The sequence below is a fragment of the Schistocerca serialis genome, chromosome 5, assembly GCF_023864345.2.
Source record: "Schistocerca serialis cubense isolate TAMUIC-IGC-003099 chromosome 5, iqSchSeri2.2, whole genome shotgun sequence".
NCBI lineage: Eukaryota > Metazoa > Arthropoda > Insecta > Orthoptera > Acrididae > Schistocerca > Schistocerca serialis.
Window position 1 is genome coordinate 143,237,769 of NC_064642.1, and position 24,644 is coordinate 143,262,412.

The 24,644-nt window shown below is 39.9% G+C and overlaps 1 protein-coding gene across 7 annotated transcripts in view; it reads left to right on the plus strand.

The window, feature by feature from the left end:
• Positions 1–24,644, plus strand: part of LOC126481385 (DNA primase large subunit-like) — a 160,460-nt gene that overhangs the window by 46,071 nt on the left and 89,745 nt on the right. For 5 of the 7 annotated variants that reach the window (XM_050105106.1, XM_050105100.1, XM_050105105.1 and 2 more), the window contains 2 exons: positions 5,432–5,715; positions 16,110–16,417. In XM_050105106.1, the coding sequence (XP_049961063.1) occupies positions 5,432–5,715; positions 16,110–16,417 (592 nt within the window). The remainder of the gene's footprint in view (positions 1–5,431; positions 5,716–16,109; positions 16,418–24,644) is intronic. The other 2 variants (XM_050105104.1, XM_050105107.1) reach the window with 1 other exon arrangement.

A 24,644-nucleotide genomic window follows, 5' to 3' on the forward strand; every position in this document is an offset into this window, starting at 1 on the left:
TTAAATTTCAGTTAACTTCTTCTGTAACATCAGTGAGTGAGTATCATGAGAAGAAATATATTCTGGAGTGCAACCATATTTTTGGAAGAAAATGCTGTGATCCACTTAGCCTATTACCAAAGGTTTGTGGGAAATAAAACTTGAACATTTATCCTTGTTATGTGAGAGTGAAACAGCGTACCAAGTGAAACGTAATGTGATTCCTGGGAATTCCCTGTGCCCAAATTGTTACTCAAAAATATTTTTTGTGAATCCATAATCAGAATCGTGTAACCTTGTTAATGACATTTATATTCCTAATGAGGAAGTGTTATCATATTGGATTTTGCTTGTTAGAAATATCTCCTGCTTCAAAAATAATAAAATTAAGTAGCAGAAAGAGAGAAGCAGCTATTGAAAATAAGGTGCAACAAATTTCGGACAAAATTAGAAAAGACTTGGAAACATGCTTTAATAATACAGATGCCAACATTATTTGTAAAGAAGAAGAAAATCTACCACCAGCATCATCTGACACTGAATATTTGAGCTTAATGGAGAAATTAAAAATTAAATTTTCAATGACATCTAAAGAGGAAAAAGTTAAAATTTTAAGTTTGCTCCCTGACTCATGGTCAAGAGAAAAAATTGTTCATGAATTCAACGTTTCTCATCATTTGGTTAAACTAACCTGAAATTTTGTGAAAGAGCAATGCATTCTTCCAGTTTTAGGAAAGAAGAAAGGAGTAGGTATAAGTGAAGAAACAATTATAAAGATCCAGCAGTTTTTTGAAGATGATAAAAACAGTAGAATGTGCCCAGGTTGCAAAGATAGCAAAAGAGTTGTTATAAACAGAGTTAAAGTAACAAAGCAGAAACGACTAGTGGTGTCAAACTTAAATGAACTTTACATAACTTTCAAAAATTCTCATCCTGAATGCAAAATTGGAAGGTCAGAATTTTGTGACATCTGCCATACATGGTGTATTTTGGCTGGATCCTCAGGGACAAAATGTCAGCCTGATGATTGTGGGTGCAAAACTCAGTGATCTCAACTACAAAGAGTTACTAGATTTAATGGTCTGTGACACTAACAGTTATGACTGCATGATGAGTTTGTATAATAAATACCCTGGTAAGGAAACTGTTATTGAATTGTTTCACAAATATGGTGAGGAAATGCCAGACAGTATTACCTTCAAACAGTGGGTCACAACTAACAAGGCAGAAATGATAAAAGTGGTTAAGTCTCAGGAAGAATACTTGGAATCTTTAATTGACAACTTAAACAAAAACTCAAAAAGTCACCACTATGTTTCTAAAATCCAAAGTAAGTTTTTGAAGGACAAAAAAGCATAACTTCATGAAACTGAATGCATAGTGCTAGCTGATTTTGCAGAAAATTTTACATTTGTGTTTCAGGATGCAGTACAAGGGTACCACTGGGTCAATGACCAGGTAACAGTGCATCCATTTATTCCCTATTTAAAAATGAGAAAGATGAAGTTTGCAGTTCTTCAATTTACATTCTAAGTGACTACTTGGAGTAAACACTTTGGCTGTACATGTGTTTCAAAAGTATGTAATAAATTACATAAAAGAAAATTTTCCCAAGGTTGAGAAGCTGATATACTTTTCAGATGGAAGTGGTAGTCAGTATAAAAACAAAAAGGATTTTTCAAATCTGTGCAACTGCAGAGTAGACTTTGGGTTGGAGGCTGAATGGCACTTTTTTGCATCTTGCCATGGCAAAAATGTATGTGATGGAGTAGGAGGTACAGCGAAATGTGAAGTAAAGCCAGCCTACGAAGACCAACCACAGATCAAATACTCACAGTATAGGACATGTATGTCTTTTGTAAGGATAATGTCAAAGGCATTACCTATTTTCTGATCGAGAAAGAAGAAGTGGTTCTGAATATTAAAATAACACTTCAAACCAGATTTGAAAACTATATAGCAATAAAAGGAACAAGGCATTTCCACAAATTCCTTGGCATTACAGAAAACTTAGTTCAATACTATGTAACATCAGAAACCAAAATTTATGAGGATCATTGTGTCAGTAAAATTACATCTCTGTTTTTAATGTTGAGTGACATAGTGGCATGTGTGTGTGATGGACAGTGGTGGCTTGCAGAGGTTGAAAGAATAAATTTGGAGAACAATGATGTTTTTGTGCATTTTTACCGCCCTGTTGGCCCAAGAACATTATTCAAGAAATCTACTAGTGACAAAGTTTGGATACCAATTAAAAACATTTAAGGAAACTTTCAGTGTTTGAACTTACCACAGCAACTTGGAGGTCTTACTCTATATCACAGAAGCTGTTTGATGAAATAAGTGTTCTTAACATTCACCATCAGATTTAGGAACAGTCACATCTTGAAGGATGTTAATTGAAAATATTTTTTTTATGTATGTCAAAGTAATATAAATGTTAAGTTCAGTGATGTTTCCACTTTTTGTATATAATTCAGTACCTTACTTCAATAATAATTGATTATATCCCGCCAATATCACACATGAATAGGCAACAGCCATAAGATCAGTTGTAGAGTAACGTGAATTATCTCCTCATTTTCAAAAATTCATTCCTTTGGTAAGTCAGTTTTCAATGTTGCAATTTTTACTGTACGTTGCTATCATATAGGTGTACAAATTATGCAAAAATCATATTTTTATATTCAGTGCCACCTGAGATAACTAACCCCAAACTTAACAAAAAATGAAAATTTTCAAATCTCAAAAATTCATAAAATATTAAGAAAACATTTGTAAGTGTTCTTGCTCTATATGATGCTAATAGTGTATGATATCTGTCATAAATCACTCCTTGTTTGTTATTTTTGGGCCTAAAATGTGGACTTTTGAAAATTTGGATACCAAACTTTGGAGGTAATTTTGACTGGTTACTTTTGAATTTAGGGTATTTTGTGTAATAGACAAAGTTGTAGAGGACACTTTTCTAAAAACAATCATGTCAATTGCAATGTTGTAACTTAACCCAGTGCAGAGATATTCATATTTTTGCTAACGTCTCTAAACTGAAACATCGTCGCACACTTACAAACGAAAATGGCCACCATTCAGTAAAGGTGAAAGGTTTAAAAGGTTCTACAATCTGCTAGAGACAGTTTATACATACCTGGTCGAGGGTCTTTTGGTATAATTTTTGCATCTTGTAGTGAATTTTATTGTAGCTTTCACACTGAATGAGTTTGTGAGATTCAATAGAGATTTCTCGCATGCCCCAGGGATTGAAAATCTACATTAAATTTTATTGTAGCTTTCACACTGAATGAGTTTGTGAGATTCAATGGAGATTTCTCGCATGCCCCAGGGATTGAAAATCTACATTAAATTAGTACCTTTTTGTTTTGATGAAATTTATTTAGGAGTATTTTAAGATGTTTCAGAACGGCACATACGTTGGCTGCTGGGAAACCATGAAAGCATGCAATAATTATATTTGTTTCTAAAATTTTGATAGCAGCTTGCTCAAAATCCTTACCTTTATTTAAATAACCAAACTGGTCAAATTTCTATATTCTACAGATTTTTTATAAATACAACAGCACCTCCACCTTTGCAACTTTTTCAGCTGCAATGGGGTTCTAATGCATAACCAGGTATGCTATTTGAACAGATGTGGTCCGATTTCAACCATTCGTCTATAATGCTTATGACACATATTCCAGCTCTGTTGTGAATAAGAGTTGAATGCATGCCAGCTCGTTTGTTATTGACTGCACATTTTGGTGGTATACATACCTTTTTGATGGAGGTGGAATACTACATTATTGCCTTTGGTACCTAGGGTGTTGGTTGCCTGTTATGGCACCCTCTTATCTCTCTTCTGGGATCTGTTTGTACACAAGTGGACATAAAGTTCTTTACTATTGCCTCTCCTGATATAGGAGGCGTGGCCATAAAAAATTTTTCAAAGTCAAATGTGCTACACTCACTTGAGTTATCTGTATGTTTTACACTGCATCTGTCCTTGGGTACAGGGTTTTCCATAGTGATGTTTTATTCCTTATAACTAAGTGGTACTGTGGGGCCACTTAGTACTTTTTCTTATGTCACGGTTTCTAATGTGAAGTTTGTGATTTCTCTTCTGCCAAGGTTATTTAAGTGAAATCCATTTAGTTTATAATGTTCTCTGCATGTTTCACTTGGTTTAATTACTGTAATATTTGCAAATTTTGAACAGAGTTTATAGATCTGTGAATTTATATTTGTTACTTCTGTTTCTAAACGTGACCAGTTTTGGAAGATCATATTTAAATGGCATGTCCACTAAAAACGCTTACATTGAAGCAATGGAAGGTTGTTTTTTTTTTTTCTTAAAGTTTTCGTTAAAAGTTGGCTGTTGTTCCCATTGCAGTTACAATATCAAAAGTATCTGTTCTGAGAGTGTTGTGATTAATGTTTTTCATGATGAAACTTGCATTGGCTTTGGGGGTAAACAGAAACTAAACATTCAGTTTGAGTGTCTTTATTTAGAAATTGAGAAATAGCGTGGCCTGGGTGTCATCCAAGATGATAGCCTTAACTTTTATCCACACAGTTTTTGTTTTCCATGAAATTTTTTGCTTACTTCCACCTTGTTTTCGGAATTACTTATAGATAACTTCGAGTTTGTGAGCTCTATAACCATGGAGCATTAGCACTGTCCTATGCTTACCTAATGATTCAAGACCTTATATGTAAAACATGGTCTTAGTAATGCAATATGAGCTTTGTTTTGCTCGACATGGTTGGTTCAAAATACATGAATTATTGTGTAACTGACATTATGATATGCACCTGCAATTTTAAAATTGACTTTCTACTGTAATTTGCATGATGTACTAAGAGTTTCTAAAGTAACTTTGACATACCTGCAAATTATCTGCTTACCTGAGTGGTGGCTATGGTATGTATGATAAGTAATTTCAAAGAGAGATAACTGTACATTTTCTAATGACCTGTTAGCATTTCATGACCATGACCGAAACAGTTCACAGGAAGGCGCCTCATTTCAGAACATATCAGACACAGGTTAGTGCTGCCTGAATATGCTTGATGATTTGCTGAAAATATTGTCAACTTAAATAAAAGCAAATACAGTGTAATGCAACTTCACGCCAGTATACAAATAAATATAAAATGTGAAAACTGAATGAAACTCAATATACTGAGAACAAATGGCAAACTCCAGGTCTGAAGGACACTGGAAAGTTATCTTCTCTCAAAACAGATATAACTTTAAAAAAATTGATTCATTCTAGAGTATGGAATGTTTGTCTGGGTCCCTATGAAGTCAGATTTTTGTAGTGACTGATACTAAAATCCTAGGGGGGGGATTGAGAATCTTAGCACTTAATAGGTTGGAATTAATAGGTAAAAACTGTAATGAGTTAATGATCTATGCACTTTTATCATTAATTTATTTGTTCTGTTACAGGTTGATGTCCTTGTCTTGTTTGGAGTTCAGAGATTTCTTTATAGAAGGTGAAACACGGTTTTTTCTAAAACGTATAAATACAATCACTGAAAATGAAATTGTTGGAGCAATCCGAAGAATTAGAAAGCATATTGCAGATGGTTTGAAATTTTATGCTAAATCTCAGAAAATGTTGGAAATCCTTTCTGTAATAGACAATACTCTAACCCAGTTACAAACTGATGCCCTGCTTCATGCATTCAGTACTAATCACAGAGAGGACTGTATGGAGTTTGCGGTCCACTGTGAGTTGTTACAGGCAGAGTATTTGATATTTCTTGTCTGTTTGTGTGTACTTCAGATACAAGCGTAAAAGAATATTTTTTTTATTAGATTTTAAATGTCTTTATGCAACACTGGTCACTTGTGGATGCATGATCATTCATCGTGTGGCCAAAAATATGAAATATGCTGTCTGTTCATTTATGAGAATTAAAGCTGCTGACTCCCAGTAGGTGCCACGTAGTGCACTTACAAAAGAGTTTGCTTTAGTTGGAATTAAATATGATAACTTACTGTTCAATAAAATATTTAGCTCTTCATATTTAGTATACAGGCCTAAGTTTCTCTAGAATAAAAAATTTAGCTCTTCATGTGTTGTATATAGTCCTGTTACAGCTCCATTTATTGGCAATACTGTACAGACAGAGCAAAATTGCTCAACAAATGGCAGATAGGAACACACAGTAAAAGCAAAATTTCCAATTTTCAGAATGTGGCGCTGTTCTTCCTGATTGAGTACAGGAAATGATTGGAGCAAAATGGACTGGCAAGGCTTAAGGTTACAGGAAAACTAACAACAAGAGGAGTCATTCATGATCCAAGTTCAAGGGAGACCTCCAGCGCCACATCTTTCAGAAAATTACTTGAGTTGAGATTCCCCCCCCCCCCCCCCCCCCTCCCCCCCCCTCCATCCCATTCAGCTTCTCTCAGGATTTTTAGTTAAGGCAAACATGGATATAATCAATGGTTGTTGTACTGATATTAAATGTATATATTGCATATTTTTCATCATAATCACCATAGTAATTGTGACATTCATCATAGTGATGCACCAGCATCCTTATACCCTCTTCAGAAGAGTCTGTTGTATATCTGTTAAGCCTTGTTACCATGATGCCTTGCAGTTCATTTTAAGAAGCCATAGGAATTCATGTCACTAGGGATGATAAGGAATGCAGCTGCATACTATGAGACAATACAAAGGCTATGCAGATAAATTCAGACATGCTGTCATCAGTGTAATTCTTTTTAATGACGCTGCCCAACTGTGTGATGCTACATCATTTTTACTACTCCAATGATTTAAATAGAAGATGATGGATTACCCCATGCCCATTTCTCATCCCATCACCAGGCCTCTCATTATTCCTATACTTATATTTGATCTTCTGCCCTTATAAAGAGAGAACCAAGAGGGACACCTCGTAATTACAGGCAGACTTTTTTTCAGAGGGGATAGGAGCGGTAGTGTACCATTACAGCAAAAGCCTTAATCGTCATAGTGAAACCCTTTTTGATATTCACACAGTCAGAGGCTGAAAAGTAAAGTTGCTCTGTTATTAGCTAAGGAAGATTGTGCGCTGTCTATGCGTTCTTTCAGCATACAGTCTAGCAGTGCAGCTATGCCTGCTAGTTTTTTATTTGTTATTAATTTATTTGTGTTCCTGATCTGACACTGTCTAGTGGGCAACTTCTTTGCGATTGTTTTATGTTTTCTCTAGAAAATCTGCATACATTTTTGGTAATTGTAGTTACAACATGTTTTCAGTACATAAAAATATTTATTCGCAAAATTTCCTTGATCGTGTGGATTGTTTGACTTACTCCTACCTTTATCTTTTTTCTTACAGGGTGTTTCAAAAATGACCGGTATATTTGAAACGGCAATAAAAACTAAACGAGCAGCGATAGAAATACACCGTTTGTTGCAATATGCTTGGGACAACAGTACATTTTCAGGCGGACAAACTTTCGAAATTACAGTAGTTACAATTTTCATCAACAGATGGCGCTGCAAGTGATGTGAAAGATATAGAAGACAACGCAGTCTGTTGGTGCGCCATTCTGTACGTCGTCTTTCTGCTGTAAGCGTTTGCTGTTCACAACGTGCAAGTGTGCTGTGGACAACATGGTTTATTCCTTAGAACAGAGGATTTTTCTGGTGTTGGAATTCCACCGCCTAGAACACAGTGTTGTTGCAACAAGACGAAGTTTTCAACGGAGGTTTAATGTAACCAAAGGACCGAAAAGCGATACAATAAAGGATCTGTTTGAAAAATTTCAACGGACTGGGAACGTGACGGATGAACGTGCTGGAAAGGTAGGGCGACCGCGTACGGCAACCACAGAGGGCAACGCGCAGCTAGTGCAGCAGGTGATCCAACAGCGGCCTTGGGTTTCCGTTCGCCGTGTTGCAGCTGCGGTCCAAATGACACCAACGTCCACGTATCGTCTCATGCGCCAGAGTTTACACCTCTATCCATACAAAATTCAAACGCGGCAACCCCTCAGCGCCGCTACCATTGCTGCACGAGAGACATTCGCTAACGATATAGTGCACAGGATTGATGAAGGCGATATGCATGTGGGCAGCATTCGGTTTACTGACGAAGCTTATTTTTACCTGGACGGCTTCGTCAATAAACAAAACTGGCGCATATGGGGAACTGAAAAGCCCCATGTTGCAGTCCCATTGTCCCTGCATCCTCAAAAAGTACTGGTCTGGGCCGCCATTTCTTCCAAAGGAATCATTGACCCATTTTTCAGATCCGAAGCGATTACTGCATCACGCTATCTGGACATTCTTCGTGAATTTGTGGCGGTACAAACTGCCTTAGACGACACTGCGAACACCTCGTGGTTTATGCAAGATGGTGCCCGGCCACATCGCACGGCCGACGTCTTTGATTTCCTGAATGAATATTTCGATGATCGTGTGATTGCTTTGGGCTATCCGAAACATACAGGAGGCGGTGTGGATTGGCCTCCCTATTCGCCAGACATGAACCCCTGTGACTTCTTTCTGTGGGGACACTTGAAAGACCAGGTGTACCGCCAGAATCCAGAGAAGCAATTGAACAGCTGAAGCAGTACATCTCATCTGCATGTCAAGCCATTCCACCAGACACGTTGTCGAAGGTTTCGGGTAATTTCATTCAGAGACTACGCCATATTATTGCTACGCATGGTGGATATGTGGAAAATATAGTACTATAGAGTTTCCCAGACCGCAGCGCCATCTGTTGTTGACAATTGTAACTACTGTAATTTCGAAAGTTTGTCTGCCTGAAAATGTACTGTTGTCCCAAGCATATTGCAACAAACGGTGTATTTCTATCGCTGCTCGTTTAGTTTTTATTACCGTTTCAAATATACCGGTCATTTTTGAAATACCCTGTACTTTCCTGTCTAATTTCTGTGGTTTCCTGTTCACACACACACACACACACACACACACACACACACACACACACACACACACACACACACACACACACAAATTGCCAATAAAATTATTTAATTAGTTGGATAGAGAAAAAAATCTACTCAACAAATGCCAGCAGAACACACACGTAAGACTGTTGTGATTTGCATGCTTTTGAAGCCAGTGGTTCCTTCTTCAGGCAGAAAGGTTGAAGAGGAAGGAAAAAGGGTGAAGGAAAAGGACTGGAGAGGTCTAGGAAAAGGGGTAGATTTCAGGAAAGTCACCCAGAACTGCAGGTCAGGGACACTTACAGTATGGGATGAGAAGGAAAGACTGACTGACCGGGGACTGCATCGGACGAGATTTGAAAACCTGAGAGCTTAAAGGTGGAAGAGAGGGTAATGTGCAAGACACATTACTACTAAAACATCGTGCACCAGTTGATAAGAGTGAAAAGCTAAGTGGTTTGTACGTAACAGAGGTGGGATGGGGGTGGTGAAAAATAGACAGGAAATACAATGAAAGATGTAGAAAACTAAAATGGAGTGCAGCAAAGAGTAGCTACAGTGAAGAAAAGCTGAGGTGGAAGAAATTAGTGTAAATTAATGCCAGGCGGGTGGTGGTGAGAACCAAGGACATGGTGTAGTGCTATTACCCAACTGTGGAGTTCTGAGAAACTGTTGTCTGGGGTAAGAATCCAAATGGTGCGTGTGGTGAAACAGGCAATGAGGTCACGAATGTAATGTTAAATATATATATATATAATTTTTTTCCCCTCCACACAAGCAAGCACACGACTGCTACCATTGGCAGCTGTGACTGGAATGTCACTGTCAAGTAAAGAGCAATCTGGTGTGGGCCTGGGCTGCTTCACAACCTGGGCCATCTGGATCCTTCCCTCCACCACCACCACCACCACCACCACCACCACCACCACCACCACCACCTTTTCTGAACTGTGCAGATGAGAGTTATCCTTATAACACATTCTCTGCTCTCCATATTATCTCAGCCTCAACCTATTGTAATGTACTGTCCCCTCACCCTCCATGCAACAGTTTCTGCCCCCTCTATCCTATCACCACCTCCCTTTTGACATAGCCCCGCCCTCTGCCAATGCATGCACCAGTCTTTTCCCCTTCTCTGTTACTCTCCGTTCTTCTCCCCATTTTTTCCTCCACCCCGTCTGCCGGCACTGCACATAGCAGTCTGATCAGGTTGCTGTCTAGTCCCTGCATGTTCCTCTAGACTGCGCTCTTCTATCCCCCTTCCACTCATACCCTCATATCCCTCCCCCTTCCCCACCCCACTCCAGATTGCTATTCATGTGGGGAGTCACATTGCAATCAGAGCTTCTGGTGGTAGCAGTTGTGTGCATGAAGTGTGCTTTCAAATGCCACGCTTAAATGCATTTTGTCACTGATGCTGAGTGAGAATAAAATATTCAGTTTTTGTATTTTATCTGTAATTGGACAACGGCAATAGTAAATTCTCAACAATACCATTGGTGTGACTTAATAGTTTGGGCCTCTACCATTCACAAGTATGTAGATGAGTGAAAACTAGAAAGTTTCAATCACAGTTAATAAATGCTCACATAACAACTTAGCTGCTCCATATGATGAGATACTTAACTTTGATATCCTCAGGAGTTATTGCTTCAGAAAGTCCCAGCATTTGATTTTGATGATGTGCTTATTTTTAAATAAAACGCAGAGTATATCACTTTTCTTATTTTGTATCATGACCAATACATTTCTCATATTACAGCCTCCGAAAGAGACTCGCACAAACAGCTTCAGATAGACAATAATGCAGACTTACTGAGTGTCACTCTCACTGCCCTAATTGGCTCTTTTCATTTTACTACTCTTGTGGCTCATGCGCCACTTCTTTTTATACAAAACTAATAGCAGAAAGCAGCATGTCATTCTTAATGGAGAGAAGTCTTCCGAAGTAAGAGTTATTTCAGGTGTGCCGCAGGGGAGTGTCGTAGGACCATTACTATTCATAATATATATAAATGACCTTGTGGATAACATCAGAAGTTCACTGAGGCTTTTTGCGGATGATGCTGTAGTATATCGAGAGGTTGTAACAATGGAAAATTGTACTGAAATGCGGGAGGATCTGCAACGAATTGACGCATGGTGCAGGGAATGGCAATTGAATCTCAATGTAGACAAGTGTAATATGCTGTGAATATGTAGAAAGAAAATTCATTTATCATTTAGCTACAATATAACACGTCAGCAGCTGGAAGCAGTTAATTCCATAAATTATCTGGGAGTAGGCATTAGGAGTGATTTAAAATGGAATGACCATATAAAATTAATTGTCAGTAAAGCAGATGCCAGACTGAGATTCATTGGAAGAATCCTAAGGAAAAGCAGTCCAAAAACAAAGGAAGTAGGTTACAGTACACATGTTCACCCACTGCTCGAATACTGCTCACCGGTGTGGGATCCGTACCAGATAGGGTTGATACAAGAGATAGAGAAGATCCAACGGAGAGCAGCGTGCTTCATTACAGGATCATTTAGTAATTGCGAAAGCGTTACGGAGATGATAGATAAACTCCAGTGGAAGACTCTGGAAGAGAGATGCTCAGTAGCTCGGTACGGACTTTTGTTGAAGTTTTGAGAACATACTTTTACCGAGGAGTCAAGCAATATATTGCTCCCTCCTACGTATATCTCGCGAAGAGACCATGGGGATAAAATCAGAGAGATTAGAGTCCACACAGAGGTCACAGAGGCATACCGACAATTTTTCTTTCCACAAACAATACGAGACTGGAATAGAAGGGAGAACTGATAGAGGTACTCAAAGAACCCTCCGCCACACTCCTTCAGGCGGCTTGCGGAGTACGGATGTAGATGCAAATTTAGCCACTCGTACTCTTCTTGTGGTATCCGTGTAGGAAGCATCTGTGAGTTGAATGAGCATTCTGTCTTCAGCATTTCTTGCAACTGATAGCACACACTTCACTGGTGGCTAATACCTATCATCAGTACTTACTTGTTAAAATTTTGCTGTTTGTTTTCTAATCTCTGTTCTTATCCGAAGCTCTTAAGGTAATTTTTGTGCGTAGAACAAAAGTCTTGCATACTGTCCTTATCCTCCCAGCTTTACCAGTTTCCTGGTCCAAATGACCTTCCTCCCTCAAATACACTTGATCATTGACAAATATTTCCTCCGTTGGTATAAAGAGAACTCAGATTTTCCCTTGTCGTTTCTTAATCAAAATGTTCCTATTCCTTATTCTGTAGTGGCAGGGGAGATGTCTTTAGCTTTCCCAATAATCTCGTTGCTGTACTCTTTATAGTGATCCTATTACATTCAAAATAAATCCCTTTATTCACTACCCTGTAAAATCTTTCTGTTCATGATCAAATCTTTGAACAGAGAATCAACTATGCAAGAAACCCAATTGGCTGAAGTACACTATGTGATCAAAAGTGTCCAGACACCTGGCTGAAAATGACTTAAAAGTTCATGGCGCCCTCCATTGGTAATGCTGGAATTAAATACAGTGTTGGCCCGCCTTTAGCCTTGATGACAGCTTCCACTCTAGCATTCATACATACAATCAGGTGCTGGAACGTCTCTTGGGGAATGGCAGCCCATTCTTCATGGAGTGCTGCGGAGAGGTATTGATGTCGGTCGGTGAGGCCTGGCATGAAGTCAGCATTCCGAAACATCGCAAAAGTGTTCTGTAGGATTCAGGTCAGGACTTTGTGCAGGCCAGCCGATTACACGGATGTTATTGTTGTGTAACCAGTCCACCACAGGCCATGCTTTATGAACAGGTGCTTGATCGTGTTGAAAGATGCAATCACCAACCCCGAATTGCTCTTCAACAGTGGGAAGCAAGAAGGTGTTAAAAACATCAGTGTAGGCCTGTGCTGTCATAGTGCCATGCAAAGCAACCTGGGGTGCAAGCCCCCTCCATGAAAAACATGACCACACCATAACACTAATGCCTCTGAATTTAAACTGTTGGCACTACACACAGTGGCAATGACGTTCAATGGGCATTCGCCATACCCAAACCCTGCCATCAGATCGCCACATTGTGACCATGATTTGTCACTTCACACAACATTTTTCCACTGTTCAATCATGCAATGTTTACGCTCCTTACACCAAGCAAGGTGCCGTTTGCCATTTACCGGTGTGATATGTAGCTTATAAGCAGGCACTTGACCATGAAATCCAAGTTTTCTTACCTCCCACCTAACTGTCATAGAACTTTCAGTGGATACTGATGTAGTTTGGAATTCCTGTGTGGTGGTCTGGTTAGATGTCTGCCTATTACACATTACGATCCTCTTCAACTGTGGACGGTCTTTCAGTCGGTAGACAAGGTCAGCCTGCACGCTTTTGTGCTGTACATGTCCCTTCATGTTTCCACTTCCTATCACATCAGAAACAGTGGACCTAGGGATGTTTAGGAGTGTGGAAATCTCACATACAGACATAAGGCACAAATGACACCCAATCACCTGACCACGTTTGAAGTCTGTGAGTTGCGCAGAGCACCCCATTCTGCTCTCACGATGTCTAATGACTACTGAGGTTGCTGATATGGAGTACCTGGCAGTAGGTGGCAGCACAATGCACCTAATAAGAAAAATGTATGTTTTTGGTGGTGTCTGGATACTTTTGATCACATAGTGTATGTAAATACATGACAGTGTGGTTTTTCTTACAAATAAATCCATGTCCTAGCAGCAACAGCTGATAGTTATAAATCCTAATAACATATCTATGTTGCTAAATTGCCAGCCTGGTTCATGGTTCCAGGTACAGGGTAGCAATTTAAAAGCTCCAAGGTGGATCAAAAATTTGATTTTCAATATTTCAAATAATTATTGGCCAAATTTAAAAATTTAAAATACTGTCATAATGCACTCATAAAGAGAGATAATGTTATGTTAATTTTTAACACAGTAAGACAAGTATTACAGTTACAAACTGTATATACGCATTGTGACAGCGTAACTTACCATATGCAAATACCCAAACTTTATTCATTCATTATTTTATTATGAGAGCAAATTCAGGGACTTAACATGTAATTTCAAACCTTTATGAAACTCTTTCTCACTGACACCCTGAACAAAATCATGAAGGGAAAAAATTTTGTTACTTACATCTTTGCTGTTCATGTAATAAAAATGCCACATCAGGTGTGAAGTTTTAATTTATTGCTTCCTTACTACTAACTCCATTCACAAAATATTTTGTAGACAGGATCCATGTATACCACAGAATGTACCTGCGAAATCATCATTGTACAACACTTAATTCAAGAAATGTGTCATAAACATGAGATGCTTAAAACACTAGGTTTTGCCTAAAATGGAGTGCAAATTACCCAAGCTATACTCATCCAATGTTTGACAGTGAGAACACTTAGCAACTTCTAAAAAACTTTAAACATAATTTCAAACCTAAAAAACTTTAAACATAATTTAAAACCTTTTTGAAACTTTTATTGCTTATATACTTAATGACATATATTCAACACATTAACTCATTTGTAAAGTAATCAGAAGTTTGGAGCTCTTTCATACATAGGTGCTGAATTCCTTAAAGAACCAGAGCTTTACTTGCTGACAATATAAACAATGAAAAAACTTCATTTATAGTAAGTGACAGTGTAATGATCTCCAGTTTGTCATTCATTGATCGTTTATTGGTAATAAGGGGCACTAGTGACATGCAGCTCAGATAACGAGAGGGTGACAAGTTCTTTGCCCAGAGCATTTTGTAGCATTGCCAGTTTGCTCTCTCTCTCTTTTCCACATTAAACCCTCTAGCTGTTGCTGCCTGAGGCAAATGACAGTGTATTAAATTGGTCGGTAGCCAGTAAACTTATGTCAAACTTGTAGGAATACATATTGATGATAAACTCAGTTGGGAAGAGCATATCAGCCAAGTCTGTAAAAAGATCTCACAAAAGTCCTACCTTGTGGAAACTGAGAGATACTGCCAGTAATAATTATTTCCAAATGACATATTTTGCGCTCTTTCGGTAACATATCTCATATGGCCTACTCATATGGGAGACATTCTGCTCATATCAGCAACATTTTAAAAGTCCAAAAAACTGTCCATGTAATATGCAAGGCTGGTCGTATAGAGCACTGTCTTACTCTTTTAAAGGCCTAGGATACTAACATTGGTGAATCTGTATATCTATGAGTCTGCGTTATTTGTCAAGAACAGTATTAAAGAATGTATTGCCAAGGAAACAATTCATGAACATAACAGAAATAAGGCAAACATTGCCATTTCAAGGCACAGCCTACCAATAACAGGAAACTCCCACAAAGTGAATGCCCGCCAAAATTTTTAACAAGTTTGCTCTTACTGCTCGATCCTTGCCATTTAAAAAATTAAAAATATATGACTGCCTAACAAAAATTCTGTGTTACAATATAAAAGACTACCATGATGTAGACAATGATGATATCATTATTTAAGGTTATAGCTGTAGGCCCTATATAGGATATTTGATTTTTACATGTAATGTGAACATTAATTTTAATACTTTAATTGCAACTGTAACTTGCTATCACTGAGTGAGCCTATTCTACTTTGTGGTCAACAGGAAATCTGTCACAAGGGACACTTTCTGCTTCTTACTACCTTTTGAAACATGTATGTACATATAAATTTGTCACTATTGCTTGTTAATATGTTATTTTTTGTTTGCTGTATGTCAGTCACAAGAAACACTGCACAGCACAGTAACAATCACCACACATCCACAAATATGAAAATTGGTGTTAGATGTTCAACAAGCATCCTGAAATACTCGTACAAGCTGCGGGAAAGTGTGGCAGGATGATGCTGTTGGCTGGTGTGTCATGTGCTACACTGCCACTCACCTTATACATGCACGTTACTCTAGTTAAAGTGTAAACAGTATTCTTTGATGAATGTTAGGTACAAATAATATCTTTTGAATTAATTGTACATGAATATTTCAACGTGAATTGGTGTCTAGCTGATGTAGAGTACAGAACTGCCTGCTGCAAACAGTAGCATATTGTGCATCAGTTTATTAAATTGTTATGAGCTGTTTCATGTATCAAAGAATATCTGTGGAGATAGTTCTTAATGATATTAGAACCCCTCTAGTAACTGTTCATTACTCTTTAAGTTACTATAAGGCAGTTTTTTATTCTGATTCATTAGTGCCTTTCACGGCGTGCCTGCAACTAGTACGAAAGAGGCTGGTGGAACTTTCTGAAGGTGTGGCCAGAGTGCCTTGTGGAGGATGGCGTAGGCAGCTGCTGCCTACTCTCTTTGCAACACAGTTGAGGGCAGCTTGCAGTTCTGCAGCAGAACGTGGGTGCCTACAGTCTGTCCTCTCAGATGAGCGACTAAAAGGAATACTGCAGAAACTAAGTGCATGGTTCCAGAATCGCAGTGTTGGTCTGAACCAAAATATCTTAGAAGCAAACAATGTTGACGCCCATGCACACCTGTTCCCTCCTTGTCAGGTGAGGACCTATAAACATTTTGTAACTCTGTTTCATTTCAAGTATTTTACAAACTTTAATCATGTGGCTGCATAAATAATTTTGTACATTTTTTTTCAAGAAAAAATTGACTAGAGCTAAATTTTTTGCCACGTGCCATGCTATGCAGGTGTTACGAGGCATGTAGTACTATATAGTGTGATTCCGTGATGGTGTTACAAACTTTCAGCGATGATGGTGAAGGGTAAATGTATAAATCTGAGGTATGGGAGCCTGGTTCAGAAAAGACTGGGTTGAAAGTTATAAGCGGAAACCGTTCAGATGCCTCTGACAGTAAACCTCTTCTATTGCAAGCTCTTTGCTTTCCATGTATTGGGAGGAGGTAGTATGGACCAAAGCAAGGAAAAAATGTCCAGTAAATATGGGCTCGAAAGAGCATACCTTAAGAGCTATGAACACTTGTTCATCTTTGCTACTGTGAAATACACGTCTTCTGCTGAACAAGCGCTCATAGCTCTTAAGGTATCCATTTTAGAGGCAGTGTTTACTGAATTTTTTTTCTTATTTTGGTCCATACTATGACTCCCAAAAAATGGAAAGCAAAGAGCTTGCAGTAGAAGAGGTCTATCGTCAGGAGTATCAGAAAGATTTTATAACTTCAGACTTGGTCGTTTCTGGACCAGGTTCTCTTACCTTAAATTCATCATCCCTGAGACTCTGTGACATCATCACAAAATCACCCTGTTTATAAAACTAAAGTATGCTTATAACTGCGTAAATTAATAAAGGAGCTTCATGTCTTGACTTTGAGTGAAATACCTGTGCCATCTCATTCTTAGTATTATTTATTTGGAAATATGTTGTGGGAAATTGGAAGGCTCTTCAGAACAGTGGCAAGGTTATTCTGCAGCAGGGCTGGTGCACATAACTATGTTAAGTGTTTGGTTTCAGTCCCACATTAGGCAAATTTCAGTATCATTTCTTTCTTCAGTCAAAAATATTAAACTAATTGGGCAAAGAGATTAAAATTACTACTAAAGTAGCATTAGATGACCAAGTACAGTACCTCTAACTTCGATGATTATCTGCATCCTGTGAAGTACTGAGTCCATGTAGTGGGCAACAAATAGTTTATTATCTGAAAAAGATCTGCATGCATTTGTGTCTGCAGTACATATCTAGAGAATAACTTCGTGCCTTTTATTCTCTGCACTGAGACTGGGAGGTTTAAACACAAGTGCCCAACCATTTTTCCTTGTTTGCCCAAAAATTCCTTTTCTCTACAGCCTAAGGGTTGAGTTACTATGCCTCAACATGTCAGGACTGTGGAGTGGTGTTTCACTGGGGCAGTTGTGGGGAGGCCAGTAAAATATCAGATGAGGTTATCCCGTTAAGCTGATAATGCAGTCAAGACAAGAGGATCGTAGAACAGGGAAAAAATATTTGTGGCCTTCAGGCAGAACCAGAAAAGGAATATTTTGAATTAGATAGATTGAAGGGGGAAGGAGACAGTGGGAACTGGGAAAAGGTAACAAGTAACGAGCAAAAGGAGAAAACCCTGGGCATCACAGTTCAAATTTCTTTTAGCAATCAGTTAATCAGTTTGGCTTTTTACCTGAAATAAGGGAAGAGCCTCAAACAGTTTTTGAACAAAGTAGAGTGCAGCAAACTTCTAGGAACAACTTTAACCCTTTTCTGCCTGATGGGACTGAAAAGTCCAGTCACTTTCTAGAGTCATAAAATAGTGTGGAATTGAATTCATGCACTGGCATCATTTGTGGTCATTTGTTTATGTTTTCTGTAGCACGAGAAACTCTTTGGCTGTGATAGTTAAATAGCTCTGCCTACAGAGGACAGAAAATGACAGCTTTTCGTACTGCTGTGATATTCATTTTTTATAAGAAAGTACGGGACCTGCTGACGTTAAAGCGCATAAGGCAAAATCCCTATGATTACATCAGTCAGGGGGGCACATTTTTGAGGTTAGTCGGATTATAAACAGGCAGCCGTGAAAGAAATTGGAATAGAACAGAACCATAATATATGCAACAGTTTCCAGAAAAGAAAGATTAATTTGTTTCATGAGAATGGAAAACTGTATAGTCACAGGGATAGAGAAGTTGAATATCAGGTATTATAAATGTAAAAGTTGGACACAACATCAAAAACTGTTGAAACAGCAGTTCTTGTGTAGATCAGAACTTCTCTTGTAATTGTAACAATATACAGATACCCCCTTTAGAAAGCTTTCAGATATAAGAGACCTACAAGCATTATTAAGTTGCTTGTAAGACAAGAAGAAATAACTAGTAGTTTCTGAAGATTTCATTGTAGATTTCTTAAGAGTCTGATGGGAAAAGTGAACCGAGATCATTCTTTTGCTGTTTCAGTCTGATTTCAGTGGTAAATTTTCCAGATTTTACGCAACAGGATAGCAGGATACTTCCTGATAACATTTTGATGGATAGTACTCAGCTGAAACAGTTAATATGTATCCAATTGTTAATGAACTAAAGGATGATGATGCACAGTTGATGAAATAAATCATGTAGTACCTCACTGCTCTGAGGCATGTTCATACAGAGCAGTGAATCTTGTTAATGAGAACAGGTTTTTAATAATAAGATTATGGGATTCAGAGTTCGTATGGCCTAACCACATAAATAGCACATTATTTAATGTTGAACATAAAATGCTATTTGTTAACACTGAATAATAGACACTTGATTAGTGCACAATTACATTGCATGTAGTTTAAGCAAAGCACAGGCCACAAATGTCTTTAGTCAGCAATAACACTTGCTGCTCATTGTGTGTCATATCATGATGACTATCATGAGACACCACATCAGCTTCCTTATTTTTTGAACAGCTGAAGCACAGAATTTGCTGAAGCAATGACTGGAAACGTTGGATTCCTCATCTCCTTTAGTTTTCCTCAAGGACTTTTTGGGGGTGGCAGCCACTTGAGCAGAACACAGCAGGCCCTTTCTCAATGTTTTTGTGGTTTTATAGGGACAGGTGCAATGAATATGGTCTGGCTGTATTATCTGCCTCTTTAGCCGCCCACTGTCACTTGTACGTAAATGTTAGCTCAGATTGCACATTTGTCAGCTGTTGACTGACAGATAGCAGGGTCATGTCCCAGGCAGCTGATTTGCAACAGCTGTTGGTGGGTGTGCCCCTGTGCTGAACCCAGGAACACTTTGCATATGCAGAAATTTGAACTTTACTTGTCTGCGACTGAGTGTGGAAATAGTTGTTTGGGCAGGTGATGGTAGGTGCTCCATTGGCTTCTCTCTACTCAGCATAATGGTGTCTTCTGCTGAATCTGAGCAGAAGTGTGCGAAGGGTCACACTCTTGGAGTTGCCATTGTGGTAGACGGGAAGAGTGTATCTGTGTCGGCAAATGCTGATTTGAGTCATTCAATAGAAGTGATGTCTTGTTTACCATCCCCATCCAAAATGAAACACATTGCTACATCTGGAAATAACACTGTTGGGCCTGGAGTAGGGTGGTGAGAGCAGAGTGAGTGTAGAGTCATCTTTGAGCTCTCTCTCTCTCTCTCTCTCTCTCTCTCTCTCGCTCTCTCTCTCTCTCTCTCTCTCTCTCTCTCTCTCTCTCTCTCTCTCTCTCTGTGTGTGTGTGTGTGTGTGTGTGTGTGTGTGTGTGTGTGTGTGTGTGTGCGCGCCCCAGCAGGGCTAACAGTAGTGTGTCAAATTGCAGTGAAACTCTACACATCAAGGCAGTTTTTAGGTTGTGAGGTACTTGCTGTAACAGTCCAATTACTAGTGAGGTCATAGCTTGTTGTATGAATGTGAGCGTTTGCTCTGCCATCCCATTACTGGCAAGATCATAGCTTATTGTGTGAATGTCATTGTAGCTGTAGAATTGGAGTAATTCCTGAGAAATAATAGCTTATCAAATTGATGTTTTCTGTTAGTGGTTATGGTTTGTGGATGTCATATCTCGTGGACCATAACTGAACTAATGCTCTGCCAACAGATTTAGCAGAGACATCTGCAACAGGCACTGCTTCTGGCTGTCTGGTGAAGTGGTAGACTATTGTGAGAAGTAATGACACTCTGATGACTGCAACAGTGGTCTCACAATGTTCATGTAAAGGTGTGCAAAGCATATTGCTGACATAGGAAAGCTCTCAGTTGGCGCAAAAATGTGTCTGACCTTTTTTTGTGTTGAAAACTTGTGAAGGTGTTGGCCCAGGCACATCAGTCTTTCTGTATACTGGGACAAATGGCTTTGTAAGCAGCTAGTTTGGCTGAACTGTAGATTCCAAGGAATGTGCAAGGCATTGAATATTCGTGGTGCTACTTCTCAAGAATGCGTGGCTCCTGTCTCTCTCCATTCCCATCAAGCCAAATTCCATTCTGCGTCCCAGGCATTGGCACAAATTCAAGTTGCAATGCTGTGGATTATGGATCTCTGAGGTGATGTTGAAGAAAATGATTTTCTTGTTGTTCGCTATCAATGTTAGTCCAATTAATAGAGCTTGAACTAGTTGGGAGACACAATCCACCATATAGTATCCTGCCCTTATTTGTGCTGTATGTCAGCTGTGAACAGTGCTATAAATTGCACCTGTCTGCATTGGCAGGATAAGTAGAGGTCAGTTAGGTGTTGAAAAATGATTGTGAGCAGTTAATGATCTGTGATTCATAAAAAATTATGACCTTCAACACACGATCTACAATGTTCGATGGCCGGGTAGATGGCAAGCAATTCTCTATCAATTGCACTCCACTTCTGTCATTGTTCAATGAGATTTGTCAAAAGCAATGCAAATGGTTACCATCGTCCATTGACCTTTTGTTGCCATCTGGCTTGCATCCACCAAAGAAGATATGTCTATTTTGGGTAGGCCAGTAGTGTAGTCTGAGACAGAGCCTTCTTGAGATCTTCAAAAACAGATTTTGTTTGTAGTGACCACAGAACCTTCCGGTAGATCAATGTGTGTTTTCCTTTAAGTAGGCAGTTGAGTGGCTCCTGCACAACTGTTTAAGAAAGATAAGTGTCAACAATAGTAATTAAACATTCTGGTGAATCTGCGTAGCTCTTTGTAGGTCTCCCCAGCGGGCTCACAATTCTTTTGTGAGTAGGTGCCTGGCTACCGCAGGGCCATAGCTTTTGCAGCGTTACTTCCTCTCCATGCTTCAAGCTGGTACTTTCACAGTCCCCTTCCCCCTCTGCGTCTCCCCTTTATGGTTTTCTTTGTGCAGACCCTTGTTTATGATTGGGACTAGTTTCCACTTCCAACCTTTTCTAAAACCTTTCATTAAATACACACATGGGCCGCATTGTTAGGTTTGACCTGCCACCAATTTTCAAAATTCTCCAGAATTGCAGATTTGTACAAGGAAGGTTGCCCAATTTGGCGTGCCTATCCATCTTTGGAGCCTTCCCTCTAATAAGGTAATATACGCAAAACCCTATGTGGTAGCCCTTCCATTGTGTGGCTTTCATCACATACTTGCACGGTGGTAGCCCCCTGACCAAGCAGGGACTGTGCTGTTGGTGCCTGAGCTGAAAACACTCCATGCATGCCAAGGAGTACTTGCCTGTTGTGACTGGAGCACGGGGACTCCAAGCAATGGATAACTGGCCAGGTAGCCTTTGCTGAGACTGGTTGGCTCTAATGGGGAGAGCCTGTGTTCAGAGTGGGTGGCAGAGTGGATGGCTGATGATTTGCAAATGAAGCAAACGCTGACGATCATATGGCCCCAGCAGTCTCTGTGAAAGGACAGTCCTCTTTTAATGAAGAGTGACATGACTCTAAAATGTTCCCTTCCCTGGCAACACCATGGAAGGAATCTAGGGCTAAGTGGCAAGCAGAAAAATACTCCCCCACATACTTAGTTCACAAGGCACTGGTTGCTTGTAACAAAATGTGACATGCTGGTGACTGTCACTTCCTGCAACATGGTTCAGGGCATCGTTTTCCACTGAGACCTGATGATTATGAGCTATGCTCCAACTTGGAGCGATGGGGTGTACACTTTGTCTATTGTGTACACAAGAGGCCAAAGGACAATAGGGTTACTACTAATGACCTCATCTTGACCCTTGAGGGTGATCCATTGCCTGAAAAGTCAAGTCGATGGTACACTGATGCACTGTGAAACCTTATATCCCCCCTCCAGTGCTTCAGGTGTTTGAAATTTGGACACGTCTTCATGTTGCAATGCTAGCTCCATCTGTAGAGATTGTGGACAAGTGCTACATGGAATTATCCTCGTGACCCCCCCCCCCCCCCCTCCAATTGGTGTCAACTTGTGATGAGAAACCTGCATTCTCCCTGCTCACTGTTTCCCAAAGAGAGAAGAAGATACAAGACTGGACAGATCACTTACCAACCGGCCAGAAAGAAGTAGGAGCAGTTGTTCCCTTTGGCGACAGTACTCCTGCCTGTTACACCTCTTACCGTGGGCCCTCAGGGCCGCTCAACCATGCCATTCTTTTGGGCCTACCCAGGTGGAAGACAGTACCTTAGTGGTTATCAGAAATCACAGAGGCCATTAGAGATCATACAGGCTCTCCAACGCAATAAGTGGCACTCACCAACGGAGCACCTCGTTACCTAAGTGGCTCCATGTCAGAGACCGCAACCCAATAAATCGATGGAAGTGAGAATGCTAGGAATGGCATGCTTCAACAATCGATCTCATACCTCTGCTTTGCAGGTTTGGGCTAAGTTCAGACGTCTCTAGGGATAACAGACACCTGCAGGTGTACCTGGTATTACCTTGAATAGCACTGCTTACACTGACCTGGATACTATTGCCGAACATTTTTCTCTGCATTGTGCTCGAGGCTCAGCATCTGAGAATTATCAACCTGCCTAATTGTTCCAAAGCAGCACCTGGAGCCATATAATGCTCCATTCAACAAGAAGTTGGAATTCATTAGTGTAAAGCCCACTGCACTGGTACAGCCCCAGGGCCAGACTACATCCACAACCAAATGATCAGGCACATACCAGTGGGTTGCCAACGTCATATCCTTGCCATCTTTAACTGGATCTGGAGTGAGGGTGAATTCCCAATGCAATAGTGAGGAAGCATCAGTTTCCCAGAGCTGAGACTGGGTAAGCCCATTGTAGAGATGGACAGTTATCACTCAGTATGTCTCACCAGTGTTCTCTGTAAGTTGCTTGAATGCATGGTGAGCTGGTAGCTGTGTTGGCTCCTTAAGTCTCAGGGTCTTCTGGTTCAGTCCCAGGGTAGTTTTTGCCAAGGCCATTCCATACTGATAATCTGGTTTACCTGGAGACCACCATCTGAACAGCTTTTGCCCAATGTTAGCACTTTACACCTTATAGCTGTCTTAATCACGCAGTGACACCACATACTGGCCACCGTACACGAATGGGATCTATGTGCTCCGCTCCCAATTTTTATCCACAGCTTCCTGTTGCACCATACGTTCCGGGTTCGAGTTGATGCTTCCCACAATACCCCCCACATTCAAGAGAATGGGGTCCTGCAGGGCTCTCCTTCTATTAGCCATCAAAGCTCTAACAGCAGCTGTGGTGCTCTCAGTATAACCATCCCTGTATGCTGACGACTTTTGCCTCTGCTATTTCTCCTCTAGTGTAGGCATCGCTGAACGTTGACTGCAAGGTACCATATGAAAGGCGCAGTCATGGACCCTCAGCCATGGTTCTCAGTTTTTGGCCACCAAGATTCATGTCGTGCATTTCTGTCAATGTCATACCATTTACCCTCAACCAGAACTTTATCTCAACGATCAACTATTCAAAGTGGTAGGGACTTACTGCTTTTTAGGACTGGTCTTTGATGCTCGTTTGATTTGGATTCCCCACCTTCGCCAGCTTAAGTGAAAGTGCTAGCTGCATCTTAATACACTTTACTGCCTGAGTAATACCAGTTGTGGTGCAGATCGCACTATCCTTCTGCAGCTTTACAAAGTCCTGATGCAGTCCTGTCTGGATTATGGGAGTCTGGCATATGAATCGGCATCACCCTCAGCATTGCAGATACTGGATCCAATTTACCATTACGAGATTCAGCTTGTGACAGGTGCCTTTCGAACTAGCCCTTTGAACAGCTTACTCGTTGACGATGCAGTCCCTCCATGGCAGATCAGCGCCAACAACAGCTCGTCTATTATGCTATACATGCTTGCAGCTCTCCTAAGCATTCAAACTACTGTCTCCTCTTTCCGAACATGGAAATCCATCTCTCACAATGGTGATAAAGATCAGGAATA